General features: G+C 35.6%; 1 protein-coding gene across 11 annotated transcripts in view; it reads left to right on the top strand.

Annotated features, from left to right (window-relative positions):
- The window catches only part of CENPE (centromere protein E), a 77,276-nt gene that overhangs the window by 27,034 nt on the left and 30,215 nt on the right, over window positions 1–20,027 (top strand). For 4 of the 11 annotated variants that reach the window (XM_021100714.2, XM_021100716.2, XM_021100715.2 and 1 more), the window contains exons 17-37: window positions 1,092–1,166; window positions 1,676–1,795; window positions 4,006–4,128; window positions 4,208–4,373; window positions 5,189–5,343; window positions 6,227–6,538; window positions 6,650–6,922; window positions 7,077–7,232; window positions 8,032–8,181; window positions 9,918–10,076; window positions 11,819–12,109; window positions 12,226–12,384; window positions 13,660–13,950; window positions 15,410–15,700; window positions 15,856–16,014; window positions 16,214–16,501; window positions 16,602–16,754; window positions 17,204–17,488; window positions 18,077–18,235; window positions 18,394–18,675; window positions 19,543–19,701. In XM_021100714.2, coding sequence (XP_020956373.2) covers window positions 1,092–1,166; window positions 1,676–1,795; window positions 4,006–4,128; window positions 4,208–4,373; window positions 5,189–5,343; window positions 6,227–6,538; window positions 6,650–6,922; window positions 7,077–7,232; window positions 8,032–8,181; window positions 9,918–10,076; window positions 11,819–12,109; window positions 12,226–12,384; window positions 13,660–13,950; window positions 15,410–15,700; window positions 15,856–16,014; window positions 16,214–16,501; window positions 16,602–16,754; window positions 17,204–17,488; window positions 18,077–18,235; window positions 18,394–18,675; window positions 19,543–19,701 — 4,206 coding nt within the window. The remainder of the gene's footprint in view (window positions 1–1,091; window positions 1,167–1,675; window positions 1,796–4,005; window positions 4,129–4,207; window positions 4,374–5,188; window positions 5,344–6,226; window positions 6,539–6,649; window positions 6,923–7,076; window positions 7,233–8,031; window positions 8,182–9,917; window positions 10,077–11,818; window positions 12,110–12,225; window positions 12,385–13,659; window positions 13,951–15,409; window positions 15,701–15,855; window positions 16,015–16,213; window positions 16,502–16,601; window positions 16,755–17,203; window positions 17,489–18,076; window positions 18,236–18,393; window positions 18,676–19,542; window positions 19,702–20,027) is intronic. The other 7 variants (XM_021100721.2, XM_021100723.2, XM_021100720.2 and 4 more) reach the window with 4 other exon arrangements.

Consider the following 20,027-nt stretch of genomic DNA (forward strand, 5'->3'; position numbering starts at 1 on the left):
GTTCTTTTTTTAAAGATGGCTACTGGAAAAATTTTAATTATAAATTTGGCTCACATTATATTTCAGTTTACTGGTGCTGACCTAAAATAGGAATGTCAAACTAGCATAGTCTGAAATCTAAAACTAGTTAGGACTGAATTTCATATCTAGAAAATAGTATTTAAACAAGTTGCTTTTTTTGTAAGTCCGTTACATTTGACTAAAATTTGCTTTTACGCTTTAAGGATTTATCTGATTATGAAGATTAAATAAGTCTAAGGGAAAATATGTTTGTCTTTGTTAAACTGTAGTTTATTTTGAACACAAAAGTTTCTGGTACTTAAATATTTAATGCTACCAATATTTCAATAAGAAGGAAATTTTAATAGAAATACTTGTATTTTTAAGTATTTTTAATACTTTTAGACACACAGTGTAAAGCAATAACATTATCTTTCCAATATTTGCTATAGAATAAACCAACAAGGTAATAGTTGATAATCCCATATATATCTCTGTAGCTTTGGTGAACAGTAATAATATTATAAAGGCACCACATGAAACTGTCATAACCCAAATCTAAATTCCAAGTCATAGCTCATTAAAAAGTACGCCAGTACAAAACTAGGTGAATAATTTAATGGAAGAGGAAAAAAATCTTAGAGAATAAACACATTTCTGCACTTAACTTACTCAAAACAAAAATCTATTAAACATATGTTTTTTAAAAGTTTGATTACTACTTTATCTGCTATAAGTGGTGCATACTAATTTGCTTTTGATGTTACTATAGCTTTATTAACAGATGACATAACTGTTTCTTGGGTCATATTGTGGTTTTTTTCCCTTATTTGCTTGTTTTGTGGAATTGGGGTTTTTTTGTTTGGTTGGCTTTATTTATTTAGTTATTCATTTATTTTTAAATAATGAGGTTCTTTGTTGCAGTAGCTTGATCTCCCAGTCCTTACTGTTTTGGGTGATTCTAAAGTGGTGAATGAATGCAGTATTTGAATGCTTTTTTTTGTTTTGGTTTATTTTTGGGTTTTTTTTTTTTTTTTTTTTGCTTTATTAACTGTTGGTTTGCTCTGTTGCCTGTTCACATGCTCTTACAGATGCAACTAATTCATGAAATTTCCACCTTAAAGAATTTAGTTAAGAATGCAGAAGTATATAATCAAGATCTTGAGGTGAGCATTTATGTTGGTATTCCTGCTGATAAGGAACTAAAACTATTAAACATACATCATATGTAATTAAACATCATTTCAGAAAGTAGAAGGAATTTTTATATATGTATATAAATAAACATATATTTATATATGCACATATACATATTTTAGGGCCATACCAGCAGCATATGGAAGTTCCCAGGCTAGGGGTTGAGTCGGAGCTACAGCTGCCACTATCCCACAGTCACAGCAACGCAGGATCCGAGCCGCATCTGCAATCTATGTGACAGCTCACAGCAACGCTGGATCCTTGACCCACTGAGCGAGGCCAGGGATCAAACCCGGGTCCTCATGGATAGTCGTTGGCTTCATTTCTGCTGCGCCACAACAGGAACTCCAGAATTATATTTTTAAAAATATCAACTTTTTGAATGTTATTATCTACCAGTTTAAACTGTTAAATGTAATTTTTTAATTCTTCAGATTTCAGGCCCGGTTAAATTTTATTTCATTCTGCTTTGTTTTAGAATGAACTAAGTTCAAAAGTAGAGCTGCTTAAAGAAAAGGAAGACCAGATTAAGAAGCTACGGAAATACATAGACTCTCAGAAGTCAGAAAGTGTGAAAATGGACTTGTCATACTCCTTGGTAAAAATCAGGTTTATTTTGTTGTGTAATCATTTTGACGTTTACAGTATGCTATCATCATCATCATCATAGCAAATGCTTATAGTGAGCCAACTACATGCCAGGCATTGTTCTAATTGTTTTATGGGTAGCATTTTATTTGATCCTATCAGTAACTTCAGTATCATTGCTATTTTATGGCTAGAGAGTTGATGATATTATCCATTGGCTGGATGTAAATAAATTAGAAATGAGCTTTCATTAAAAAAAAGTCAAATTGTTTTATACAAATGCATGCAGAAATGTATAATCAACATCTCCAGATGAGCACTTAATATTGGTATAGATAAGTAAATATAAAGTGTACATGTAATTGAGTATGACTTCATAAATTTTAATTTTATTTAACAGATATTAATACATTCTCATTATAATTAAGTAACCATTTAGGAGTTTGGTATTTTTCAAAAACTAGCTCTAAATGGTTTTAGTTGGCATATGCTCTCATGATGAAATTAACTTTTTTTTCCTGTTTGCTTTCTATCCACCTGATTACTTCAGGAAAATAGCCATTGGATTCTAGTTTTCAATACTTTTTTTTTTAAAGGCAACAGTTTCTAGGTAGAATTTTTAAAATATTACTTTCTGTTGTTCTTTTGTTTTCATTTTGAGTTTTTCATAGTACTTTTTGCTACGTTCTATTAGTACTCTTTTATTACCTTCTGTTAACGACAAATGATTCTTTTTAAAAGTGTTTTCATTGTTCTGAAGCTCTGGGAAGGAAGGCACTTTCATATAATCCTGGAATATCTGTTGATAGAATGGCAAATAGAATTGCCCATTTTTTAAAATATTTCTTTCTTTCTATTCGTCCAGTTTATTCACTCATTCATTTATGCATGCTTGCATTAATATTTTGCCAGGGACATACGGTTGAATTCATGTAAGTTCAGGTCATATTAAAATGCCACTTCTGAAGTTCCCATTATGGCTCAGTGGATTAAGGATCCAGTGTTGCTGCAAGCTGCAGTGTAGGTCACACACATGTCTCGGATCTGTTGTGGCTGTGGCCAGCAGCTGTAGCTCCTATTCGACCCCTAGCCCGGGAACGTCCATATGCTGCAGGTGCAGCCCTAAAAAGGGGGGAAAATGCAACTTCTTTCTAAAAATGAGACCGGGGGGAGTTCCCGTCGTGGTGCAGTGGTTAACGAATCCAACTAGGAACCATGAGGTTGCGGGTTTGATCCCTGCCCTTGTTCAGTGAGTTAACGATCCGGCGTTGCCATGAGCTGTGGTGTAGGTTGCAGACGCGGCTCGGATCCTGCGTTGCTGTGGCTCTGGTGTAGGCCTGTGGCTACAGCTCTGATTGGATCCCTAGCCTGGGAATCTCCATATGCCGCGGGAGCGGCCCAAGACCAAGAAATAGCAAAAAGACCAAAAAAAAAAAAAGAAAATAAAAAAAAATAAATAAATAAATAAATAAAAATGAGACCGGATTTTTTTCATGTATTTATCACTCATTTGCATTTCTCTTCTGTGAATTGCCTGTTCATATCTTTTCCCTGTTTTTCTATTGGATTATTTATCTTTTTCTTTTTAATTTGTGATTTAATATCCATAATTTTAACTATTAACTACTCACTTATCATGTCTTGAAGAAAATAACTTAAAAATACCTAGAAAAGTTTAATAGGCTAGGTGAACAACTATTGTGTTAACCTTTTTTTTTTTTTTTTTTTTCCAGGGCCACATTTGTGGCATATGAAGGTTCCCAGGCTAGGGGGCCAATTGGAGCGGTAGCCACTGGCCTACACCATAGCCACAGCAACACAGGGTCCAAGCCGCATCTGCAACCTACACCACAGCTCACAACAATGTGGATCCTTAAACCCTCTGAGCAAGGCCAGGGATTGAACCCACAACCTCATGGTTCCTAGTCGGATTCGTTTCCACCGAACCATGATGGGAACTCCTGTGTGTTAACCTTTTTAAACAACAATTCTGATACTTCCATATGGTACTTTTATAATTTAGAAAAATACAGCCATAATTTTTAAAATTTTTTATTATGGAAAACACCATTTGTTTTTATTATCTATGCTAAAAATATATTTGGCAGTTAGCATCTTTTAATCATTTTTTATTTGTTGGGAATAACACATGTGCATATTAAGTATTTTCTAACTCTAAGAAAAGTAGATTTCACTCCGTCCTTTTTGTCGTGTGTATAGGAAAACACTGAAGACCTAAAACAAATGAAACAGACTCTGCTTGATGCTGAAACTGTGGCTCTTGATGCCAAGAGAGAATCAGCCTTTCTTAGAAGTGAAAATCTAAACCTGAAAGAGAAAATGGTAAGTAATTTTGTAATATTTGTAATAACAGTTTAATGATTAGTATATTTCTGTGAATTTGTAATGTTTCTCTAAATAGAAAGAACTTACAAGTACGTGCAAGCAAATGGAAAATGATATTCAGCTATATCAAAGCCACTTGGAAGTGAAGAAGAAAATGCAAGTTGATCTGGAGAAAGAATTACAGTCCTCTTTTAATGAAATAGCAAAACTCACCTCTCTTATAGATGGCAAAGTTCCAAAAGGTATTTTATCATTTCAGATTCATGTCTTTGCAAATCTGACTTTGTATAGAAAGGGACCTAAAGAGTTTTGCAACTGTGTATTCCAGTGATTAAAAATTCATTATTGGAGGGCCTTCCCGTCACCGCGCAGCAGTAAAGTACCTCACTAGTATCCATGAGGTAACAGGTCCAATCCCTGGCCTAGCTCAATGGGTCAAGAATTGGCATTGCTGTGAGCTGTGATACAGGTCGCAGATGGGGCTCAGATCCCACTTTGCTGTGGCTGTGGTGTAGGCCATCAGCTTCAGCTCCAATTCGACCATGACATGGGAATTTCCATGTGCCGCGGGGTGCAGCCCTAAAAAAACAAAAATTAAATTTAAAAAAATAAGTAAAAATTTATTATTGGAGTTCCCTGGTTGTTCAGTGAGTTAAGGATCTGGCATTGCACTGCTGTGATGCAGGCACAGCCAAAAATAAAATGAGGGGAGAAAGAGGAAGGGGGGAGAGAGGTAGGAAAGAAGGGAGAAAGGGAGATAAAAAGAGATAAAGATTCTCTGATGTTTTTAAAAGCTTAATGTTAAGGTTTTTACTCATTTTTTATCAGTAGTTACAAATGTTTTCATAAACCTCAAATCATAAAGGTTTAAAAATTATTTTTCAAATAAATTGAACCCAGTCTTGGACAAGGTGATTAACAATTAGAAAGATTAGCTATTTACCAACTGTTTCTTTCTGTAATACATTTTCTATAATCTGATTAAGTAATCTGTTTGTAATTAGAATGACTCTATAACTGCAAGCTGTTTTATTTAACTTAGTATTAACATTCTTAGATTTGCTCTCTAATTTGGAATTGGAGAGAAAAATTACCTATCTCCAAAAAGAACTCAGTAAAGAAGTTGAAGAAAATGAAGCGTTGCGTAAAGAAGTGAATTTGCTCTCAGAATTGAAATCTTTACCTTCAGAAGTAGAAATGCTAAAGAAAGAGGTAAACACATTTTTAAGTAAACAACTCTTATTTTGAAGTAAAAACCCCTGCTGTGTAGCACAGGGAACTATACTCAGTATCCTATGATAAACCATAATGGAAAAGAATATGGAAAAGAAAACATGTATAATGAGTTCTCGATGCTATACAGCAGGTCCCTATGGCCAATCATTCCATATACCATAGTGTGTGTATGCCAGTCCCAAACCCCCAGTCTTTCCCTCCCCCAGCCCCACCTGTCCCCTTTGGAAACAATAAGTTTTCCAAAGTCTGTGAGTCTGTTTCTGTTCTGCAGATAAGTTTATTTGTATCCTTTTTTTAGATTCCACATATAAGTGATATCACAGGATGTTTGTCTATCACTGTCTTCATGTAATAATTTCTGAGTCCATCTATGTTGCTGTATATAGCATTATTTCATTCTTTTTTATGGCATGTGTATTGTTAAAGAGATGTGACAATAAAAATATTGCCTTTCCGGAGTTCCCGTCATGGCGCAGTGGTTAACGAATCCGACTAGGACCCATGAGGTTGCGGGTTTGATCCCTGCCCTTGCTCAGTGGGTTAAGGATTCAGCGTTGCCGTGAGCTGTGGTGTAGGTTGCAGACGCGGCTCGGATCCCACGTTGCTGTGGCTCTGGCACAGGCTGGAGGCTACAGTTCCGATTTGACCCCTAGCCTGGGAACCTCCATATGCCGCCGGAGCGGCCCAAGAAACAGCAAAAAGACAAAAAATATATATATATATATTGCCTTTCCTCTGTCAAATCTTTGCTTAATTTCAATGTCTTTTCAGGGGAGGAGGGCAAAGAAAGCTTTTTTTCTAAACTGCTTAGGTGGATCGTATATTGCTAACATAGATAAGTTTTCTTTCTTTTCCATAGGTAAATGATAAATCTGAAGAGCTCTATATAATAACATCAGAAAAAGACAAATTGTTTTCTGAAGTGGTTCATAAAGAAAGTAGAATTCAAGGTTTACTTGAAGAAATTGGGAAAACTAAAGTTGACCTAGCAACTTCCCAGTCAAATTATGAAAGCGCTGATCAAGAATTCCAAGATCAAAATCATCATGATGAATTTGAGCAAAAGTATAAAATGATCCTTGAGGAGAATACAAGATTGAATCAGGAAATAGGAAATCTCTCTAAAGAAGCTCAAGAACTTGGTTTACATTTGGATGCTTTGAAGACAGAGGTTGGTACAAATACCCTCTAGGGAGGTAATTGTTAGTCTTCCAGTGTTTGGCTTCCATGTATATGACATAGAATGCTCTGCTTTTCACATTTACTTTTTCTTGTCTTAAAGCTCTCTCACAAAACCCAAGAACTTCAGCAAAAAACAGCTGAGAATGAAGAAAGGTTAAAAGAAGTGGAAGAGCTAAAGGAACAATTAGAAAATAGGGAATCTAAGCTGCACACTGTAGAAAAGGAGAAAACACTGATTACTGAGAAACTTCAACAAACCTTAGTAGAAGTAAAAACCTTAACCCAAGAAAAGGATGACCAAAAGCAACTCCAAGAGAGTCTGCAAATCGAAAGGGACCAACTCAAAAGTGACATTCAGGATACTATAAACATGGTAAGGTTTTGACTCATGAAACTTTGAAATCTCAGAGCCTCTTTAAAAACATTAAAGGAACCATCATGTATTATTTATGATCAAGCAATAATTATAAAATTATTTTCATTGTCTCACATTCTAATGAAAATTATTTTCTCTTTCTCCGAAAAAGAACATAGACACCCAGGAACAACTACGAAATGCTCTTGAGTCTTTGAAACAGCACCAAGAAACAATTAACACACTAAAAATGAAAATTTCTGAGGAAACTTCAAAGAATTTGCACATAGAGGAAAGCTTAGACACTAAGAATGCGTTTCAGGAAAAGGTAAGGGAAGTTTCTGTTTGAAGTTTTCGTATACTTGTATGTGAGCTTTCTCCTTAACCTCAAGCACTTAATCCATCACGGTAATCTCAGTCTTATTTATTATTCATGGTGGTAATAACTCAGAATAATTTACAAGCTTTACTCTAATGTCTTTGAAATACCTTCAAATATAACAATTTATAATCAATCAATTTGAAAAGGAAAAGGAAAAATACTAGTTCAGACTTGGAGCTAATGTTTTTCTGAGGCCTGATAGGATTTACACATCTAAAATCCCCTCTGAATTCTAAGAATAGAGGAAAGATTTTTGAGTATTTATTATTAATTATGGCTAAAATATCTGTTTTATGTCAGATTTTGTATACTAGTTTGCTATAAAATCAATGTGTTTATTGTATTTGTGTCTATTTCCAGGGTTTGGGCCATAATTTTACTACTAGGTGCTTAAATCTTACCCTAATAATTCATTTTAGATAATATGGTTCATTTTGTCCTGAAACTTTAGGAAAATAACTGCTTGACTGGTTATTTAATTATATACAAGAAAAGCTAGGATGCTAATGGCGATTTGTTTTTTTAAGAGAGGTGTAGTAGTCTGCTAGGGCAGCCATAATGAAACATCACAGACTTGTAGGCTGTTTGTATATCTTCTTTGCAGAAATGTCCGTTCAGGTTTTTGCCTATTTTAAATTGGGGTTTTTTTGTTGTTGTTGTTGACTTGTAAGATTTCTTTATATATTTCTGGGTATTAACCCTTTAACAGTTGTATGATTTGGAAGTATTTTCTCCCATTCCATAGGTTGCAGCTGTTGAAGATAATGAGCTAATGGAGCAACAGAGAAAGATACTTTCTTTAACACAGGAGAAAAATGAACTACAACAAATGTTAGAGAATATTACAGCAGAAAAGGAACAACTGAAGACTGACTTAAGGGAAAACATTGAAATGGTAGGATTTAGCACTGTATACTTAGCATTACATTTTGTCTTTGTAAGTGTCAGATTTTTACAGTTTTATTGAGGTACAGTTTACGTGCAGTAAATATATCTGGTGCAAGTGTACAGTTTGACTTTTGTTTTTTCTGAAACTTTATGCGGATAGAATCACACAGCATATACTCTTTAGTGTCTGCTTGCTACTCTCTTGCTTATTGCTGGGTAGTATTCCATTGTACGAATGGGCAACAATTTGTTTGGACTTTTTGCTATTGATGGAAATTTGTTATCTCCACTATTTGGGTGTTTTGAATAAGGATGCGGTACACATTCACATACAAGTCTTTTTTTTTTTTTTTTTTTATGCTTTTTAGGGCCACACCTACAGGATATGTAAGTTCCCAGGCCAGCGGGAGAATTGGAGCTGCAGCTGCCGGCCTATACCACAGCCATAGCAACGCAGGATCCAAGCCACAGCTGCAAACTACACCACAGCTTGTGGCAGTGCTGGATCCCTAACCCACTGATCAAGGCCAGGGATCGAACCAGCATCCTCATGGATACTAGTCGGGTTCATAACCTGCTGAGCCACAATGGAAACTCCATATAAGTCTTTTTATGAACATATTTTTTTCCTTTAGGGTAAATTTCTAAAGGGAATAGCTGAATCCTAGGGGAGTATATTTAACTTGATGAGAAATTGCTATGCTAATCTCCAAAGTAGTTGTGCCATTTTACATTCCCATCAGCAAATTAAGACAATTCTGATGGCTCCACATCTCCACCAACATTCCATATTATGGGTGTTTTTAATTTTAGCTTTTCTGTTGGATGCATACGTCATTGTTTTCCTTTGCCTTTCCCTAATGACTAAAGATATTGAGCATCTTTTTATGCTTTTTAACATAAAATGGCTTATTGGCCATTGTGTATCTTTCCATAAATTATCTGTTTTCTTAGTGATTTGTTACAGATTTCAGTGTTCAGGTCTTTTCCATATTTTGTTAAATTTGTTCCTAGATGTTTTTGTTTGATTTATGCTGTTGTAATTTTTTAAATTTCATTTTTAATTGTTTGTTGTGTTTGCTAACATTTTCAGACCTACTTTAGTTTTTGTTTCTAAATTTAGGGACAATTTAATATGCATAGATTGAAATTAATATTTTGAGAAGTTTGCTATGGATCGCAGTAGAACCTGACCTTTTATGTAATTTTCCATATTTCTTGAGATTGTTCAGTATGAACTGGTGAATGCAAATTAGAATACAAACAATGATATTTTTTTCAGTCTCTGATCTTAATAACTGAGAATGTTACTGTTTAAGTGTAATAACTAGGATTAGCTCACCTCACGCTAGCAAAGGATGCTGCCATTTTGAGCTTGCCATTAAGCAGTGTGCAAAACCAAAGCCATTCTAGTATGTGAAAAGCCCAAAACCATATATATGAGGTTATATATCTCAACTATAGTCAACAAAAACTTAGAAAGTCTTTTGGCTTAAGGGTAGATAATGAGCAAACTTCTCATCATAGATCATAAGGTGAGCAATGAAAAAATAGCATTGAAAACAGACTCTTGGCATTTGAAGCGTTAAATTAAAGGCTTGTTTTTCACTAGTCTTTTCAGTTATAGTTTACCATGATTTCTCCATTTAGAACCTTCACTAGGCCGAGGTAAATGCTGGTTTTTACCTGATTTCATAAAGGTAAACTAGTATTATTTTAATCTCCACTTTTTAAAAATTCTAGACCATTGAAAACCAACAAGAATTAAGAGTTCTTGGAGATGAACTTAAAAGGCAACAAGAGATAGTCGCACAAGAAAAGAACCATACCATAAAGAAAGAAGAAGAGCTTTCTAGGACCTGTGAGAAACTGATAGAAGTTGAAGAAAAGCTAAAGGAAGAGGTGACTTTTCAAAGTTATCTTCCTGGTCATTTTTCCTAACTAAATTTTTTTTGGTAATAAATTTGATTCCAGTGGACCTAAATTCTAGAAATAACACATAAATCTCAAATGAACAGATCTTAATGCTAATATTTGGGGAAATTTCAACTCCTACTGAGAAGTTAACTAACATCCTTTGTGAGAATTATAAAATAAGAGAGAGGGCCTTCATTCATCCAAACTAATCATTTGATATATTCATTCATTAAATATTTATTGAGCCTACCATAGGCCAGGCACTATTCTGTGCTCTTGAGATGTATTAGTCAACAAAACAAGATTCTGCCCTGATAAAACTATATTAGTCATTCTTTAAAATATAAGATTTATCACTACAGTCAGCCCTCCACATCCGCAGGTTCTGCCTTCCTGGATTCAATCAAATATGGATCGGAAATATTCAGGGGAAAAAATTCCAGGAAGTTCCAAAAAGTGAAACTTGAATTCACCCCATACTGACAACTATTTACATTACATTCACATTGTATTTGGTATTATAAGTGCTCTAGAGAGGAGTTAAAGTATATAGGAGGATGTGCTTGTATTATATGAAAATATTGTCATTTTGTATAAGAAACTTGGACATCCACAAATTTGATATCCACAGGGGGTCCTGGAACCAATCCCATGTGGATACCTAGGGATGACTGTATTACCATCTCTTAGTATTTGCAATAATGTGCCTAGTTCTGAAGTGCACTCAGTGAGATCTTTCTGTGTATTCCAGAAGCAGTGCCATATGCATTGTAGATAATATATTGTGACTTCCATTGTGCTTCTGGAGAGTTTTTTCCCTAATATGTATTCTTTTAATTTTCATCTTTTTTACTATAACTTAACTGAATATAGTAAAATCTTATGTCTATTTCATATTCCTCCTAAAGACATGAAATCAGTACGCTTATGTAAAAATTTAATGCCTCTTTGTTTGGGCAACCCCATATAGACTTCATTGAAAATGAAAGTAAATTATCAAAGTTTTGAAGAGGAGAGCAATTTAGTTATTTGGAAGTTATAAATGCATATTTAATGTCTCTTTTTTACTTTTTCTCATGTTTACTTTACCTCCTGGATTAACCTAGTGGCACTATCCTAGTTTCTTAGGGCTTCTGTATTGAATTACCATACACTTAATGGCTTAAACAACAGAAATTTATTCTTTCACAGTTCTGGATCCTAGAAGTTAACAATCAAGATGTTGGCAGGACCAAGCTCCTTCTGATGGCTCTAGAGAAGAATTTTTCCTACCTCTTGCTGTCCTTAACTCCCAGCTACCCTTGGGGTTCCTTGGCTTGTAGCCTCATCTTTCCAATCTCATCCCCCGCATCTTGATATAACCTTCTGTTGCCTCCGTGTGTCCTTTTCTGTCTCTTATAAGGAAATTGTCATTGGATTTATGGCCTACCTTAATCCAGGAGGATTTTTTCTCAGTCCTTAACTAATTACATCTGCAAAAACCCTATTTTCAAAGAAGATCACTTTCAGAGGGTCAGGGTAGACTTGAATTTCGAGTGAGACACTATTTTACCCACTATAAACATTATGCCTAGAAAGTTACTTTACTTTTAATGCTACTTGTCTGTTTATATTGGATAGCAGTCAGGGCTATGATAATGATTATTTCAGTCTTGCAAAGTTATGTTACATGAGAATTTTAAGAGAGAATAGACAAAATGGTAATAATAAAAACTGTATTTCTTAAGAGCCAACAACTCCAAGAAAAACAGCAACAACTTCTTAGTGTACAAGAAGAGATGAGAACGATGCAGAAAAAGATGAATGAAATGGAAAATTTAAAGAATGAATTAAAGACCCAAGAATTAACACTGGAACATCTAAAAATTGAGAAGCTAGAGTTGGCTCAGAAACTTCATGAAAATTATGAGGAAATGAAATTCGTAATCAAAGAAAGAAATGATCTAAAGGAATTACAGGAGTCATTTGAAACAGAGAGAAATAAGCTTAAAGGATACATAAAAGAAATTGAAGCTACAGTAAGTCATATGCTTTTCTTCTATTAATTTTTTTCTTAAAAACTGAATCAATTGGAAAGGGGGAGACAGTGTTGGAATGATGTTATAATTATTCAAAATTTCTCTTGCTAATAAAGGGTCTAGAAACAAAAGAAGAACTAAAAATGGCTCACATACATCTAAGAGAGCACCAAGAAACTATTGAAGAACTAAGAAGAAACATTTCTCAGAAGGCAGCTCAAGTAACAAATATTCAGAAGAACTTAGAAAAATCCAGTATTGAGTTACAAGAAAAGGTTTGTCTTCCTTCCTTCCTTGCCCTGTCTTCCTTCTTTTCTCCTTTGAGAAAGATAAGCAGTAAATAATGACTGAGTTATGGTTCATTCATTTATTGGGTAGTATTTGTTGAATGTCTCATATGACAGGTACAGTCCTGGGTTATAGAAATAAAATGGTAGCAAGGTGGACAAAATCTCTGACCATAGAAAACTTTGTAGTGAAAAGAAGTAATAAGTAATCGAATAAACAAAGTAATTTGAGATAATGGCAAATGCTATGGAGAAAATGAAATATTGGGGTAACTGGATCAACCTATGTTAAAAGCCTAGTATATGCCAGGCATTGAGACTACGGATATGAATAAGACATTGTTCTTTTTCCCCAGCGTAGGCATGTAAAAAATTCCTCAATTCCACCATGATATATGCAGAAATATGATATGTAAACTTATACCACCAGTGGTCATGGGATGTGGGTATCAAACACTACACGTAAAAAGATTGTAAAGTAGCATTAGAATTAGAATTAGAATTCACCTGAGAATAGGAGCTGTTCATTTATTGAGAACTGATGGGACAAGGAAGGAAGGAAGACAAACCTTTTCTTGTAACTCAATACTGGATTTTTCTAAGTTCTTCTGAATATTTATTACTTGAGCTGCCTTCTCAGAAATGTTTCTTCTTAGTTCTTTGTCAACTAATTTTTCTGCTGCATTTGGAAACTAGTATAGAAATGAAATGTACAACTGACTAGACTCATTAATAATATGTAAGAATTGGTTCACTTTGGGTGTAAGCTAGAGGAAAAAGAAAATTATGTTGCAATATAGCTAGCAGAAAACTCATGAATAGCTTTAGTAGGAATCAAGTGAAAATGAATAAATATGAGTATGCGATCCATAATAGACCATGAGGGTTCAAGATCACTTTCATTACTACGAAAAGTACGTTCATCTTTTCCCTTTTAAAAAATTATGGGCATTCCGTTTGTAGCTCAGTGGGTTAGGAACCCAGCATAGTGTCCATGAGGCTGCAGGTTCAATCCCTGGCTTCACTCAGTGGGTTAAGGACGCAGCATTGCCACAAGCTATAGAATAGTCACACCTGTGGCTTGGATCCCATGTTGCTGTGGCTGTGGCATAAGCCAGTAGCTGCAGCTCCGATTCGATCCCTATCCTAGGAACTTCCATATACCATAGGTGTGGCTGTGAAAAGAAAAGGAAATTTTAAAAAGAAAAATATTATGACAACACTGACCAGGTAGTAACCTTGGTATTTTATGAATATCACAAGATCCCAGTGCTTCATGAGGAACAGGAGTTACTTCCCAATGTGAAAGAAGTCAGTGATATTCAGGAAACAATGGATGAACTGGAGCTATTGGAAAAACAATCCAAAACCAAGGATTCAGTAATACTAGCAAGCATAGAAATGGAAAAGCATAGATTGACTGAAAAACTTCAAGAAAGTCACGAAGAAATAAAAACCATAACTAAAGAAAGAGATGATCTTAAAGTGACAAAAGAAGCACTTCAAATTGAGTGTGACCAGTTGAAAGAAGAAATTAGAGAAACTTTGGCTAAAGTAAGTTTCATTCTTTCCTCCCATTTAATAAGTGTTGTATAAATATCCAGTCTTTGGGAAAGAGGGCATTTATAATTATAATGTAACTAACAATTTTTTAAGTGCCTCTTAATTGTGAAGTGATTAGAAACGTAACAACTAAAAATTTCTCATAAATTTTAAACTATTCAAAATGAGAGAAAGTGTTTCAGGGAAGACAGCTAATAAATACTCAAAATGATTTAGAAAAGAAAGTGCTAAATTACAGGAAAAAATAAAGCGAAAAATACTCTTTTGGAGTTCCCGCTGTGGTGCAATGGGATCAGCGGCATCTCTGCAGTGTCAGGACACAGGTTCTATCCCCAGCCCAGCACACTGGGTTAAAGGATCCAGCATTGCCACAGCTGGGGTGTAGGTCACAACTGTGGCTTGGATCTGATCTCTGGACTGGGAACTCCATATACCGCAGGGCAGTCAAAAAAGAAAAAAAAAAAATACTATTCTTTTCTTCTTTAAAGCTATTTCTCTAGCATCCCACAAGGCATTACCATCTTTCTCACTGATCCGGTCAGAAATCTGGGAATCACCCACCGCTACTACTATCCCTTCCTCTCCATTCACCCTTTTATTCAAGCACCAAACCTTGTTGATTTTAAGGTGTGTCTGTGAGAGGGAGAGAGAGAGAGAGAGAAATTCTCCAACTCACCGAACCCTAATCCAAGCCACAATTATTTCTTTCCCCAGCTTTCTTCAGTAGCCTCCTACTTGGTCTCCCCATTCATTCCATACTTCTCTAATTCATTCCTCATTCTGAGCCCAAGCAATCTTTTCTTCTTAAAACCTTTTAATAGCTTATTGTTGCTCTTGCAGTAAAGGCTAGATTCTTTAATGTGGCCTGTGAGATCCTGGGTCCCAGTCCGTCCTTGCTGGCTTCTAGCCCTATTTTATCTCACTTGTCCAGCTCATTGTCTCCAAAAACTCTAGTCTATTGCTCTTCCTCATCTCATGACTTTCAGGTGGTTTGGTCTCCCTTCCTGTCGTATTTCCATACCCCTCTTTGCCTTACTCGTACTTTCACGCTTCAGATCTCAACTGAAGCTTTCAACCCCCAGGAAGCCTTTCCTAACCACTCACAGTAGGTTAAGTTTGCCAGTCATGTCCTGAAAGAACCTAGCACCTCTGTTTGATAAGATTTGGTATATCTGTCTTTCCCCCTAATGTGTATAAGTCTCAAAAAGGCAAATCATGTAAAGCCTTATTTACTGTTTCATCTCCAACCTCTGATAATGACAGCACAGTGAGTGCTCAATAAGTGTTAAATATCTGAATAATGGAAGAGTGGGTGAGTGCAAAGATTGCTCTGTAAATGAACCATTGAATCCCTGACTTAATTGTTTTAGAACGTATCCTATTTCTTTTCTCCTAAAATAAAATAAATTATCTCTGGATATCAACTGTATTGTTTTATGATTCTCTTAAGATTCAGGCATCTCAAGACAAACAAGAACAGTCCTTCAGTATGAAAGAAAAGGACAGTGAGACTAAGAAAATAATGAGTGAGATGGAACAATTAAAAGAGCAGTTCAAAGCCAAAGATTCAGCACTACTAAGACTAGAAATGGAAAAGCTCAAGTTGTCTGAGAGACTTCAAGAAAGTCATGATGAAGTGAAATCTATAGCTAAGGAGAAAGATGACTTAGAGAGGCTACAGGAAGTTCTTCAATCTGAAAGAAACCAACTCCAAGAAAACATAAGAGAAATGGTAGCTAAAGTAGGTTTCATCCTTTGCTCACATGGGGGGGGTGTTAATATTCTTAAGCAGGTATCTTGGTAAAAACTAAACCTTTGGGAAAAGGGGGCTAGGTATAGTGTAATTGTTATAATGTTTTCATAAATTTCTTGCAATTTCCTTTTTTAATAATAAAGCACATAGAAACCGAAGAAGAGCTTAAAGTTGTTCGTGGTCACCTGAAAGAAAAGGAGGAAACTATTAGTAAACTGACAGTGGATCTTTCAGAGAAGGCAACTGAACTATCAAGCATTCAGCAGGAATTGGAAATGACAAATGATGAATTACAGAAAAAGGTAAATTGAGGGTAAAGGAACAGTGGGAGGAAACTTGAAGGGAGGTAGCTAATTGGATTTCAAAGACTACTATTTTCCTACTAAACTGTTTTGGAAAGCATCCTGGATTTTTTTCCTTTAAAAAACTATGCATACACATATATAATCACCCATATTATGTATATATTTGGCTATTAAATTATTTTCTTATTATTTTAAGACCCAAGAGCTTCGTGAAAAACAGGAACAACTTATCAGCATTAAAGAAATCAGTGAGACTCAGGGAAAAATGAGTGAACTAGAAGAGTTGAAGGAACATCTCAAAGCCAAAGATGCATCACTACAAAGAACAGAAAGCGAGAGGCTCAGTTTGGCTGAGAAACTTCAGACAAGTCAAGAAGAAGTAAAAACCATAATTAAAGAAAGAGATGAACTGCAGAGGGCGCAGGAGGCCCTCCAAAAGGAGAGAGACCAACTCAGAGAAAATATTAAAGAACTTGTGGCTGAGGTAAGTTTGCTTCTTGTAATGTTTTTGAATAAAAATAGTGTTAAGATGATAGTGATAATGTTCACTGTTAACTTGTATTAATTTTCCTCCAAACATTAAGGGACAGAAAATCAAAGAGGAGCTAAGAACTACCAACATTCTTCTGAAGGAGTACCAGGAAACCATCAATGCAAGGAATAGTTCAGAGAGGATAGATCAAGGAACAGATATTCAAAGAGATTTAGAAAATTCAGATGCTGAATTACAGGGAAAGGTAGGTCTTGTTTTGTTAAGTTATAAAATGACATCTGATTGTTTTGCTCCTCTTATCACTTATGGAAGAAAACAGTACATACATTAGACTAAAATATAAAGATGGGGAGTTCCCGTCATGGCTCAGCAGTAACAAACCCAACTAGTATCCGTGGGGATATGGATTTAGTCCCTGGCCTCATTCAGTAGGTTAAGGATCCAACGTTGCTGTGATCTGTGATGTAGGTCACAGATGCGGCTCGGATCCAGTGTTGCTGTGGCTGTGGTGTAGGCCTGCAGCTACAGCTCCAATTCAAGCCCTAGCCTGGGAACTTCCACATGCCACGAGTGCAGCCCTGAAATAAATATGTAGAGAGAGAGAGAAATGGCTGCCGTAATTTAAAAACAGGTTTGTTTGTTTTTTTCTTAAAATTTTCTGCCTGTATCTTGACTTGTCTTATGTTTTCTCAGATTCAAGAACTTCAGGAAGAAGAACATCAACTGAAGATGAAAGATGTCAGTGAGACTCAGGAAAAATTACGTGAAATTGAAAACCTGAAGAAGCAACTTGAGGCCCAAAAGTCAACTCTGGAAAACACAGAAATGGAGAACATAAGGTTAACTCAGAGACTCCATGAAAATCTTGAAGAAATAACATCTGTTACAAAAGAAAGAGATGATCTTAGGAGTGTGGAGGAGACTCTCAAAGTAGAGAGAGACCAGCTCAAGGAAAACCTAAGAGAAACCATGATTAGAGTGAGTTAGCATCTTTCTCTGACTAGTAAATATGACATTGTGTCCTAAAAGAACCATGGTTGATAGAGTTTGTGGTCATGTAAAATTGGTCCAACCTTGAAGAAGGCTGCAGGGGTGGGTATATGAGAATATCTTCCAAACTTTTCAATAAGAGTATGAACTGACCCAAAAAAATCCAGTTATCGCTGTTTATCCTGCACACATTAGCACAGTTGTGCAAAGATATTTGTAGCCAGATATTCATTGCAACAAGTTGCAATAACAAAGTAAAGCACACCCCAAAAATAGGAAAAATTCTGACTGTCCTCTAGTAGGGACTGGTTGAATAAATACAGCACATTCAGATGACAGAATATCAACCCACAGGTAAAAAATGATGTAAAGCTGATTTGGAAGTGTCCTGATAGGGAAAAGGATTGCATTACAGAGTAGTGTATCTAGAATATACTGACATTAGAAAGTCACTCGGAGGATGAGACCTGGGAGCCCTAAGGAGGGAGGGGAATTTTTACTTCTTACCTTGTACCTTTCTACACTCTATTGAATTGTATTATTCTGAATGTATTTTTTTTCCCTCTAATAATAAAGGACCTGGAAAAACAAGAGGAACTAAGAATTGCCCACATGAACCTGAAAGAGCACCAAGAAACTATCTGTAAACTCAGAGGAATTGTTTCAGAGAAGACAGATGAAATATCGAATACCCAAATGGATTTAGAAAACACAAATACTGCCTTAAAAGCACAGGTATTTCTTCTAATATCTAAGAAAGTGAGAGTTTGAATCCGGTCTTTTGGGTAATGAAACAATATAAATTAACCCTACTCAATTTAGAAACTATTTTTATAACTTTTTAACTGTCTGTCTATCTATATCCTAACTTATTTTTGTATGATTATATCAAGGCCCAGGAACTTCAAGAGAAAGAACATCAACTTCTTAAGTTAAAAAATGATCTCAGGGAAAATATGTATCAAACAGAACAATTGAAGAAGCAATTAGAGGCCCAGGATTCAACCCTGGAAAGTATAGAATCAGAGAAGTTAAGGTTGACTCAGAAACTTCATGAAAACCTTGAAGAAATAAAATCTGTTACTAAGGAAAGAGATGACCTAAGAAGAATGGAGGGAACCCTCAAAATGGAGCAAGACCAGCTCAGGGAAAGCCTCCGAGAAACGGAAGCTAAAGTAAGTTATACTCACTCCTCTTCCCAGCAACTAAATGTGATGTTTTCCTTAAATCAGTGAACTGTTCTTTGAAGTGAGTGCTGCCCTTCTTTGGAATTGGTGAGAGTTAACTGATACAAGCTTTTAGGCAAGAAATTTGTTACTGTTTTTTAAATTTTTAAATTCTATAACCAGCATTTTCTTTATGGACTTTATCTTTCATGTAGACTTACTCATTTAAGGTAAAGGAAAAATGGGAGTTCTCTTGCGGCACAGCAGGGTAGGGAGCCAGCATTTTCATGTCACTGCAGCGGCCTAGGTTACAGCTCTGACATAGATTTGATCCCTGGTCCGGGAACTTCCACAGGCACAGCAAAAAAAAGGGGGGGGGGGGGAGATAAGGGAGGGGATATATGTGTATGTGTGTGTGTGTGTGTATATATATATATATATTCACAACGCAAACATACACAAGCCATAAGGTTGTTCATTGTAATAGTTTATGATTAAAAATAGGAGATAGCCTAAATGTCCATCACAAGGCAACTGAATAGATGAGAGCCATATACCAATACTGTGCAACCCTTAAGAAAATGAAATAGATTTGAATGTCCTAATTTGGAAGCCCAAAGTAACTCTTAGAGGAAAAAAGCAAGTTGTAGAACAGTGTGTGTAGAACATGTTTGCCTCTGAAAAATACAAGTATGTCGTGGGAGGTAAGGACAGAGGAAGCAAAAGCCTATAACTTTCTAACAACATCAAAAATGCAGAGTAAGAAGTAAAAGATTTATTATTTTTACTAAGAAAACGTATCACTTTCATTAAAAAGAAAGTGCTAGTTAACATTAAGATGTGTCATTGTTTTTTTAATTTTTTCTAATAACAAAGGACCTAAAAAAACAAGAAGAACTAAGAATTGCTCACATGCATCTGAAAGAGGACCAGGAAATTATTGATAAACTCAGAGGGCTTGTTTCTGAGAAAACAGATGAAATATCAGTTATACAAATGGATTTAGACGATTCAAATGCTAAATTACAAGAAAAGGTATTGAGTGGGTCAGGGGGGTTATTTGTTTGGATGCCTGATTTATTCCTAGAATAAATAGCAATGCCTACAATCCTTTGGGGATGTAAAATGGTCTAGCCATGTTAGAAAACAGCTTGGTGGGTTTTATTAGCACTGAACTATACACCTGTCTGTGGCCCGGCATTTCCACCCCGGGATATGTACCTAAGAGAAAAGAGTGCTCGCTTCCACACAGAGGTGTGCGTACATGTTCATAACAACTGCAGTCATAATTGCAAAAACTGAAAACAACCCAAATGCTTATCAACAGGAGAAGGGATAAATATATTGTGATTTATAAATTT

Source organism: Sus scrofa, chromosome 8, assembly GCF_054392235.1.
Source record: "Sus scrofa isolate SSC_HxYL_T2T_F1_AM1 chromosome 8, Sscrofa_HxYL_maternal_Yorkshire_Landrace_v2.0, whole genome shotgun sequence".
Lineage (NCBI taxonomy): Eukaryota > Metazoa > Chordata > Mammalia > Artiodactyla > Suidae > Sus > Sus scrofa.